The 10,920-nt window shown below is 41.7% G+C and overlaps 1 protein-coding gene across 1 annotated transcript; it reads left to right on the forward strand.

The window, feature by feature from the left end:
- Positions 1 to 2,563: 2,563 nt before the first annotated feature.
- Positions 2,564 to 10,653, forward strand: PSMD7 (proteasome 26S subunit, non-ATPase 7). The gene is made up of 7 exons (XM_059152179.1): positions 2,564 to 2,754; positions 4,797 to 4,888; positions 5,701 to 5,793; positions 6,502 to 6,599; positions 7,155 to 7,235; positions 8,973 to 9,064; positions 9,692 to 10,653. Exons 1-7 carry the CDS (start codon positions 2,681 to 2,683, stop codon positions 10,134 to 10,136), a joined length of 975 nt encoding a protein of 324 aa, XP_059008162.1. The 5' UTR covers positions 2,564 to 2,680; the 3' UTR covers positions 10,137 to 10,653.
- The last annotated feature ends 267 nt before the right edge of the window (positions 10,654 to 10,920 follow it).

The following is a 10,920-nucleotide window of genomic DNA, read 5'->3' on the forward strand; positions in this document are numbered from 1 at the left end:
GGAGAAATGGGTGAAAAGGAGCAAATTTCCAGTTATAAGCTGGGGATATAATGTACACGATGGTGACTATAGTTAACAATACTGCCCTATATACTTGAGAGTTGCTAAGAGAGCAAATCTGAAATGTTCTCAACAACTCCAACAACACACACACACACACAAAAGGTAATTATGTGAGGGGATACAGGTATTAACTAACCTTACTGTGGTAATCATTTTGTAATATATATGTGTATCAAATCATCATGTTGTACACATTAAACACACAATGTCATATGTTAATTACATCATTATAAATCTGGAAAAAGAAGAACATTAAAAAAAATAAAGAATAACAAAGATGATCAAAGAGAGGAAAATGTATTATCCTTAAGATGCCATCAGGTCCTCCTAAAGTACAGAATTCAATGAACAAAAGAAGTGAATTTCTTATACCTTCTTCTGCACTCCTCTGAATGAATTCAGCCCCCAGTAGTGGCTATAATATGAAGTATGATTTCATTTAAAAAATGAAAATCTCATTTATTAAAAAATAAAAAATTTCATCCCATTAAAAAAAAGGAAGGGCAAGTCAGAAAATAACTTGCAGGATGCCTGAGTGGCTCAGATGGTTAAGCAAATGCCTTTGGATCAGGTTGTGATCCCAGAGTCCTGGGATCAAGTCCCATAAATAGCTCCTTGGCTCAAGTGGGGAATTTGTTTCTCCCTCTGCCTCTCTCTCTCTTTCTCGAACAAATAAATAAAATCTTATAAAAAAAAAAATTCCTTACGATCTTAGGCCATTTTCATTAAACTCTACATATTTTAGAAAAAAAAAATAAAAGTTTTCTTTAGACGTACTTGACAGGAGAAAAATCAAAATCAATCTTTGATCTTCTGATACCTATTACATTTTTAATAACAAAACTGGGGAAAGAGAATCCTTCAGAGCTCTTTCAGTACCAGATACATGTCTATCCTGTGTTGAACAGCATTATATAAGAGATGAAACAAGAATATCTACTTTGGAAAGGACAGGGTGGCTCAATCCAGTAAGTGCCTGGCTTCCCTTAGGCTTGGGGTCCTGATCTTCCCATTTCGTGCTCCTTGCTCTACGAGGAGCCTGCTTCTCCCTTTGTCTGCCTCTCCTCCTGCTTGTGCACTCTATCTCTCTCCTGTCTCTCTCTCTCAAATAAATAAAATCTTTAAAAAAAAAATTAAGAATATCTACTTTGAATCAGGCACTAAACAACAGTAAGCATGCTTTAACAATCACATAATAGGGGCTGACCTAAATTTTCTTTACCTTAAAGTTATCTTAATTAGTAGCAATCATTATTAGCCAAATCAAAAATATTAAAACAAATGAGGAAAATCCAAAGCAATGTCCCCAAAAGTAGGAAGAGTACATATAATAAATTGATGGGTAGAACCCAGAAAAGAATTATCAAAAGCTCTCTGATTACCCTGGAAGGAGACCAAAATTCAGAGCAAAAGTCTCTTGGTTATTTTTGAGAGAGGTCAGATCCGACCTCCAGTACTATGGGGAAGGTAAAAAGTCAGACAGGGCAAACAGGTGCATCCGGTTGGCTCAGTCAGTTAAGCGCCTGCCTCGGCTCTGGTCATGATCCCCAGATCCTGGGATGAGCCCCCAAACCGGGCTCCCTGCCCTGCAGGGAGCCTGATTCTCCCTCTGTCCAACCTCCTGCTCTCTCTCTCCCTCTCTCAAATAAACAAATAAAATCTTAAGGGAAAAAAAAGGGCAAACAATAAGCCAACAATTCAAGTTGCTTAAGTATTGTTTCTATTTATACAACCAGCAACTTAAAATTATAAATACAAACTTGTATGGAATTAATTTTGTCTCCTTCCACAGATACGCTTAAATTTTTGCCTCCCGCCATTACCCCCTTCAGTCTTCCTTTTTCTCTCCTCGCTAAACACCAAAGCATATTTGAAATTAGTTTTTACCCTTACTTCAACTCTTACCTAAGCTTTCATTTGAAAATCAACCTGAATGACCTGACTCCAGGTACAAACTGAATTCTTCTAGCCCTAATTAAATGGTAAGTAATATAAACAGGTAGAAAAATATAAATACAAGGGGATTATCTGTCATGAGTCCATAATAAATATTAAGGGTTAATTCCCCGACAAGAAGGATGAAATAAATTACCAAATCTACTTTAACGACATGTCCTAAAGCTAAAGACTTAAAAGTCAAGAAACTCTGGAGGATTCTGGCTTGAAACAAAGGTGAACATTTTCTGGGTGGTGGAGATAGGAGTTATTACTTCCTTCTAGTAATTTTTCTAGTCTTCGAACGGGGTGGGGGAGGAGGGTGTGAAGTGGGAAGGAACTAAAACGAAAAGCCGCTGCAGGTGACGGTGCAGGCCCAACACCAGGAGGTCAACCTTTATCAGTCGCCACTGTCCCTTTAGCTTCGAAGACCAGGGAAACTCGTAATGAGTCACCCAGGCCGGGCTCCACCTTGCTCCGGCCTTCCCCCTCCTCAAGATGGCAGCAGGCGCGAAAATCCGGGGTGGCGCGCGCGCGGCACTCTGGGAGCGGAAAAGGGGGACCGCGGCGGCGGCCGAGCCGGAAGAGGAGGAGCCGGGCCTGGAGGATCCGTCAGTGTCGCTGCGGCTGCCGGTGTTTGCGGGTCGCAAGGAGCGGAGTCTGGCGGGCGGGGTGTGTCGCGATGCCGGAGCTGGCGGTGCAGAAGGTGGTGGTTCACCCCCTGGTGCTGCTCAGTGTGGTGGATCATTTCAACCGGTGAGTGGGTGCGCGGGGCGGCCTATCGGGATCGCCGCTGCTGAGTCACTGGCACGCTGGGACGGCGCGGCGGCCGCCGGGGCGCTGAAGGGCGGGGGGGGGGGGGGCGGCACAGCCTCGCGGAGGGGCCCGGACCAGCCTCGGATCACGAAGCCTAAATCACCAGGCCCGTCCCCCGTCCCCAGCCGTCACTCTGCGGCCCGGACTGCACGTTCCTTTTACCCAAATCCGCACGCTGCCAGAGTATGGGGGGGAAGCTTCATTTGGTCCTGATCCCCCAGGCCTCGTGCCAATCTGTCACCTCGTCCTCCCCTTTTCACCAGAAAGACTCGGTGCCTCGTGGGAAGGCCTAACAAATTTGCGTCTCTGTGCCTGTGAAAGCTGTCACCAAAATTCTGGTCTCTGCGGGGGCTCCCTTGAAAAGCTGTAGTTCCTAAGCAGGAATCTGTTTTGATGGTAACCTAAAATGTAGATTAGGTGTCAAGCTTTTCTTTTAAAAATGAGAGCCTGAGTAGCTTTGGGCATTAATGAATAAGCTGAAACATCCCATGGATGTTTCTTCTGCCTTCCCTTCCCTTGTTTTGGAGCTGTTCGTCCCGCTGGACCTGTTACACGTGTTCATAACTTTTACACGGAAATTACTTAAATTGGCAAGTGTAAAGGCCCACTTGGGAGCATCTGCTATAAAGTCAGTTGCGAAGTGCCTGTTGTCTTGCAGCTTGCCTCATTCAACCATAGCTAATAAAACAGTCACGACTCCATGAGGTTTAGGGTCCCCATTTCCACAGCTTTTGCATGCATTCCCACTGTAGTCACTGTCTTTCTCCCTTGGATACTAGAGGTGCTAAGGGAACAAGCACCATTTCAGTTCTATTTGGAGGACATAGTGCACAGACACTGCTAACTGCTGTGTCATAAGAGATGTAGGGTTTTTAAGGGGGAAAAAAAATTGTATTTTTGTAGACCAAAAGAAAAGCACATGAGTGTAGAACTTTCCTTTGATGTGTGACAATTCCGTGCCTCAGACTTCCCCCCAAATCAGAACTACCATGGATACAGAAAGCTTCATTTTAGTCAAATCCCAAATTTAGTAAGCATTTATATATTTGCCAGACTGTATGTTTAGAAGAATAGTACAGTGAAAACAGTGACTGTTAAGAAACTATAGTTCGTTTCACAGTGGCCTCTGTCTTTCCTTTGAATGTGGAATTGTATTTTGAGACACATTTGCTACTGGTCAAAGGAGACTACATTAAGGTCAGTGAAATGAGATCGTATAAGTGAAACACTTGTAGCTCTCAAAGACAGAAGTCACTGAGAAGGTTTGACAAGTAGATAGAAATTCTGTTATAAACTCTGTGTTACTCATTCAGCCATCCTGCCAGTGTTACCAGTCACTAGCTCACTTCTGACTTCTGCCTGATTAAGCAATTCACGGAGACCACAGGTGGCACACGCATATCTCAGCCTCAGAACCCATTTTCTGAGCCCCTAGATGGTACAAAGAATTAGAACTTCTAGTGGGGCTTGTCCATGTGGAATAGATATTCCAAAGAATAACTGGAAAGCCACCCCATAAAAGTGGTTCTACTTCAGCATCTTTATCTCTGAAAATATTTAAGGATAAGAAAGTTGGGGAAAGTTCAAAGGAGAAAACTGTGAAAGAAAAAGTTAAAGGTGGCAGCATAACTTAAATGAAATGTACTTTTCAAACACCAAGTAACATTTTAAAACTCTTCAGATGTGGGGAGTTTTCATTTTCTCTATTTTCAGGTTCTAGAAAGTTTGAAATTTTTCTGAGTGTGTATTTCTTGCAGTCAACAGTGTAAAGACTGCCAATGTACAAAGTTGGTAAATTACCCATTATGTTTATTAAAATTTAATATTAAGGACTTACCTGACACTATTCTGTTTGTTTAGTGGGATTAGTTCCCAGGTAAACCAGATTGTATGTGTACCATTGATATTTCCCTCTGAGTATCTAATTTTTGGTTCAATATCTCTATATGCCTGTCAGACTGACCTTCTGCTTTTTCTTTCAGAATAGGCAAGGTTGGAAACCAGAAGCGTGTTGTTGGTGTGCTTTTAGGGTCATGGCAAAAGAAAGTACTCGATGTATCCAACAGTTTTGCAGGTATAAGCAAAATCTTAACGTTCTGAGCCTGGGCTAAAATGTCAAATATTTTCAAAATTAAAAAAAAGAAACATGATTTCTATTTTTACTCCAACCTAGAATTTCTGTCAGAATTGCTTAAATATAGGAAGGCTAAAGGTTACTCACTAAACTGAGTAGTAAATATTTTAAATTTGCAAGCCATATGGTCTCCATTACAACCTCTCAGTTCCTCAGATTTTGTAGCAGGAAAGCAACTATAGACAGTATGTTGACAAAGGGGTGGCTGTATGCTAGCAAAACTTTATAAAAATAGGCAGCTCTGATGTTTGTAAATCCCTTCACATAGCCATGGTTATGGAGACCATTACTTTTTACTCAGTGTCATGAACCTTTACAAGAATGTATTCGTATATTTTATGACTAAAGTAACAACAAAGAATAAAATAATTGCTCTACAATGAGCTCTAGACTAGAGGTCATGAACTTCAGTATTTGAAAAGACCAAGCAGTTAATGTTATTTGTCAAAGGAAAGTATTAGCGAGTGATGGGACTTTTAGTAAACTGATGAGCAGGTGTCCATTTTAAAGGGGGAAAGCTCTCCCTGGCTCTAGCCAGTTGTTACCAGGTCTTCCAATTTCAAGAGAAGCTGGAAGTCTGGATTTTACATGAAATCTCCCAGTTTTTAATGAGAGCTACTCAAAAATAATTTTAATACCATACTGTACAAACCACTTAAAGTGGATCCGATGTGGCCTAGGGGTCCCCTAGGCTAGTTCTATCCATCACCCCAAACTAAATCTTTATTTTATTTATTTATTTTTTTTTTTAGTCCCTTTTGATGAAGATGACAAAGATGATTCTGTCTGGTTTTTAGACCATGATTATTTGGAAAACATGTATGGAATGTTTAAGAAGGTCAATGGTATGTCTTGATGTTTTTTAAGAAGGCATTGTGGCATGGATTTATGCGTGTTTTTAGGTGTGTGCATGCACCCAGGTACATGCCCCTGATGTCTTTTCATTCATTATTATTCCATTTTCTTCCATGTTGAGGGCTCTTTCTCTTAGTTATACTTAGGTAAGCATAGTCGTAGTAGAGGAATGAGAAGATAGAGTAGCAGTTTAAGGCCAGCTAGACCTTGGTTTGGGATCTAGCCAGCCCTCTGTAACAGAAAAGTGAAGAACTATCAAACAAAATCTACCTGCCCCTAGAGCCTAAGTACCATCGGGGTAAATCTTGCTCTCCTTCACATGTATCATTTTCATTTTATTTCATTATAGCAATCATGTATGCTTTGGAAATGTTTATACCCACAATGTTTACAGTTGTAGTCTCTGTGACATACACTTGCATTTGTTTATGTGTTGCCTTGGAATTGTTTCCTAGTGTCATGCGTGACTGCTCTCAGCTAGTCTGAGATACAGATATCTCTGAATTTCCCTCACTGCTTATTTTCTGAGAATTCTGGTTTTCAGTTTTAGATTTCACAGGTCTGTCAAGATTTAAAATAGATGTATGGAATTTTGAAAAAGTAGAGAACATAAGGACTAGTGTTCTTACCACCTTTTTTGAGGGAATTCTATAGATCTTCATGTAACAGTTCAAACCCACTCATGTTTTCCTTCCCAGCCAGAGAAAGAATAGTTGGGTGGTACCACACAGGCCCTAAACTGCACAAGAATGACATCGCCATTAACGAACTCATGAAAAGATACTGCCCTAACTCAGTAAGTGTGCTCTATCTTTAAAACGCTTGAATGATATTCCTTGCCAGCTAACTTATATAAGAATCCTAGGAAGGATTCAGGTAGCAAATCATTTCATGCTTTTTTTCTAAACTGCCTGTGTTAATTGGTAGTGTTTTGTATAGTATACAATAACCCAGGATATTTAGTAAGTAACAGTAAATACGTATTAGGTGCTTAATCCTCTCGGTCACTATACAGGGTTATTCTCCTTACAATAAGAAAATAGAGATTCAGAATTGTTAGTAAGGTCTCCTGCTTGTGGGGGCCATGATCAAACCGTTGGCTCTCTTGATTCTGGCTTCCTCGTGCTTGATGACCACACTACCACCTCAGAGCTTGTTAGTGGATGAGGGTGATAAGAGCGGGGCAAATGGTGGGATCATGTGAAATGTAGACTCATTTTTGCTGAAAATTCCAACTCTTGTCTGGTTGAGTGAACGAAATAGCTTCGGTAATCATCATCAGAAGAATGGCTGTGATTATTCCTTATGTGCTTGGTGTGAGGTGGTTTGCTAAGGTGTGTTTTTCTGCCAGGTCCTGGTCATCATTGACGTGAAGCCAAAGGACCTGGGACTGCCCACAGAAGCGTATATTTCAGTGGAAGAAGTCCATGATGTAAGTCCTCTTCCTAGGAGCCAAGGAGATTAGATTTGCTGCTTATTGGATGATTTGGATTTTGTGTTGTTTTTAAGTCAACAGATCTTTCATCTTTGTTAACAAAGAGTAGGTTGTTGTTTTTTGTCTACAGCTTGATACTATGTTTCTTTCTCCCTTGAGTTTCTGAGTCACCAAATCTAAAATCCCTTTTTACACATGAAATTGAGGCCCATACTCATCCTGTGATTGCCCAGAGATGTTCACAGCAAAGGAAATGCAGAGCCTGGTGAGCTTAGTCTTAACCTAATGCAGTTTCCACTGTTCAGGTCCTCTGCGCCAGCATTCCTTTCTCCTTGAAGATTTTCATTCCCTATAGATGAGCCAGAGGTTTTCAGATAGAGTGAGTCAGAGCTGCCTGGAGCCAGATGGCAAGACCCATCTGTATGATTTGACACCTAAATACTCAGCTCCACAGCATCTAATACCTGCTGCATGCTTTGGATGTAGACACAAAGAGGTTTCAGAATATAGCTTTTCTCTATTTCCAGAAAAACTAAACTCAGATTCTAGGGTAGCATTTGATGTGAAAATATGTGTGTGTTTTGTCGTGAGCATAAAATTTTGCACTTGAGCTTCCTCTTGAATTTTCAGAGTCAAAAGTCTGAGGATAAACTCTGCCTTTGGATTTAGATATGTAGACTTTATCCTTATATTCAGTTTTTAAATCAGGAAAAAGATTTTAGGGTAACTCCCTGCAAATGTTCCTTGCACCGAGCTCTGTCCTCCTGTTTCTCTTGTCTTGCCACCAGAGATCTTACATAGAAATATATTTCCTTGTTGCAATAAGGCTTTCATTGTTGGTCTGGTACAGTTTTTAAAGTTAATTTTACCCTGTCTTTTTCAAAAAGGAATCAGAGGCTCTTACATACACACATACCCATGCATGCACACATACAAATGAAGATTTTAAGTAGGGGACAAAAGGCACATGAAGGCCACAACATTAAATCAAGCCAAGGAAAAATGAGTACCTGAAAAGGCATTCCATGTAGTCCTGACCGTTCTGGCAGGCATAATCAAGACGAAAATGGCACTTGGAGGATTCACACTGTCCGGGATAAAATAATTACTGCTAACATTTATACCACTTAGTGACTTTCCCAAGGTCTCGCTGCTGCCTTGCGGACACTTCACAGTCGTTACATACATCCAGCCTCTTCTGGCAGGAGATCTGAGGAAAGTTGTTCCTGAATCCCATCAGAAATCACTAGGTGATAACAGGGAGCCATATCCCTGAACGGACCTTTTGACTAATTCAGGCCACAGAAAGCTGGTTATTCTGACCGCATTGTTTTGGTGCTCGGGCATCATTTGATCTGAGGGACAGTAGGTGGTTAAAAGTTAGATTATCTGACACGAGCTGGCCTCCGGTACACGTATTCTGTATACTGCCTATTCTAGAAAGAACTGCATGCTTTAAAAATTGGCCTAATTGAGACTTCCTCAAGTGTCCATTCTCACAGTGGGCTTAAGGGATTATCAAGATTTTCCTCAGAAACACGGAGCAGCGCCATTGCAGTGTCAATCTGGAAGGCTGAGCTTTCAGAGCAAACCTCACCCATTTCTGCCAGCTCTTGGGAAGCCCGGTGTGCACCCGCGAGGTGATCTGACTGAAAGCAGAGGAATCAAAGTGTGAAAGGAACATGTGCCAGGGTGTTTGTAAGTAAATAACTACAGTTAAGCCTCCTCTCCCAGGATGGAACTCCAACCTCGAAAACATTTGAGCACGTGACCAGTGAAATTGGAGCCGAGGAAGCCGAGGAAGTTGGAGTTGAGCATTTGTTACGGTGAGCTGCAGGATGGCATCGGAATCATAAGCGGCCCAAGAGGCTCTGTTAGGAGTGGGGAGATCTGGGTTCCAGGCCTGGATCATTTCTAGAGTGTCTTGAGTCACAGTTTATGACCATGGATAATAAACCTTATCGGCAAAGGGCAGTGTTGACTGTGACAAGAACACGTGTGGGAAGGAAAGTCAGGCGTTTATTCTTGCCATGTGTATTGTTTTAAGTGAAGGTAGCCAGTTGTCTGTGGAGAAGGTATGTTAGGATGGGTTTTTATTTTAAATACTATAATTGACTTAATTCGAAAGGGTTGTAGTTTTTCTCAATTCAAAAAGTTAGTCAGGATGGAAGCTTCTCACAACATCGTATAGATGCAAGTGAAAAAATGCCACCCTTTAAGTGAAAAATGGTTTCATTTTAGTTCTCTTTTTTTGAAAAAACGTCCCATGATGAGAAAAATACACGCCTCCAAATCAAAACTAAGGCAGTTTACAAAATGATGAAGTAACATTTTTCTTTTGAAAACTTGCCCTTCCCCACCAAGCAGGGTGTTTGCCTAGACTGTGGGAACCTGTGTGATAATATGGTGTACTGAGGCTTTCTCCTGCCCTTTCTTCTTGTGGGTTATTACAGAGACATCAAGGACACTACAGTGGGCACTCTTTCCCAGCGGATCACAAACCAGGTCCATGGTTTGAAGGGACTGAACTCCAAGCTTCTGGATATCAGGAGCTATCTGGAGAAAGTGGCCACAGGCAAGCTGCCCATCAACCACCAGATCATCTACCAGCTACAGGACGTGTTCAACCTGCTGCCAGATGTCAGCCTCCAGGAGTTTGTCAAGGCCTTTTACCTGAAGACCAATGACCAGATGGTGGTGGTATATTTGGCCTCACTGATCCGTTCGGTGGTCGCCCTGCACAACCTCATCAACAACAAGATTGCCAACCGGGATGCAGAGAAGAAAGAAGGGCAAGAAAAAGAAGAGAGCAAAAAGGATAGAAAAGATGACAAAGAAAAAGAGAAAGATAAGGAAAAGAGTGATGGAAAGAAAGAGGAGAAAAAGGAGAAAAAATAAAACATGTAGCTTTTTAATTTGTAAATTAAAATCTTATAAACTAACTCAGTGTGCCACTAGAGGGTTCTTTTTACTTTAAGTGCTTTTTAAAAAGCTGTACTGCTGAGAGCTCTCTGGCCTGGGTCATGCTCGCCGTGGCAGGAAAGCGAGTGCACAGAGGCACTGATGTCACAGCCGAACGGTGGCTTAGGCTGCTGTGCGTGGGGGATATGTTAGCTCAGACTTCAGATCTCAGGAGAAAAGTGAAGAGAGGTAAGCAGAACATTATTGGTACTCTTTACTCTTTTACCTGTAAAACTGGAAGTTGAATTTTCCCCATCTCAGAAGACTCTTGGGGTTGGTTTTTGGCAGTTTCCAGAATTGCAAAGTGGAGTGCATGAATTCCATAAGCCTTAGAACACCCTGAGTTCTGACCCCTCTGAACTCTGTACCCGGAGCTCTGGCAAGCTCAGGGCATGGGAGCCAGCTCCATATATTGTTTACCTTTGAAGATACAATTAAATGACTTGGTTTGTAAGTCTGTGTTCTAGTCGTTTTTGATTGAGAGTGATAGTCGTTTTCAGAAGCAGCCAAGACTTCGTTTTTAATTGAAGCTGCCTTAAAGAATTTAGACTTGCAATCTTTCATGAAGGAGAGTCTCATTCCTTTAAAAACAACCTGATGGTGAGAAGAACTCTCAACCAATCCCAGAAGACCTGGGTCCTAGTTTGTGTCTCAGGTCATCTGTGAAGTCCCTTGGAGCAGCTTTTCATAAGGGACACAGTTACTATAGTAGCTGCAGGCT

Source organism: Mustela lutreola, chromosome 16 (assembly GCF_030435805.1).
Source record: "Mustela lutreola isolate mMusLut2 chromosome 16, mMusLut2.pri, whole genome shotgun sequence".
Classification (NCBI taxonomy): Eukaryota; Metazoa; Chordata; class Mammalia; order Carnivora; family Mustelidae; genus Mustela; species Mustela lutreola.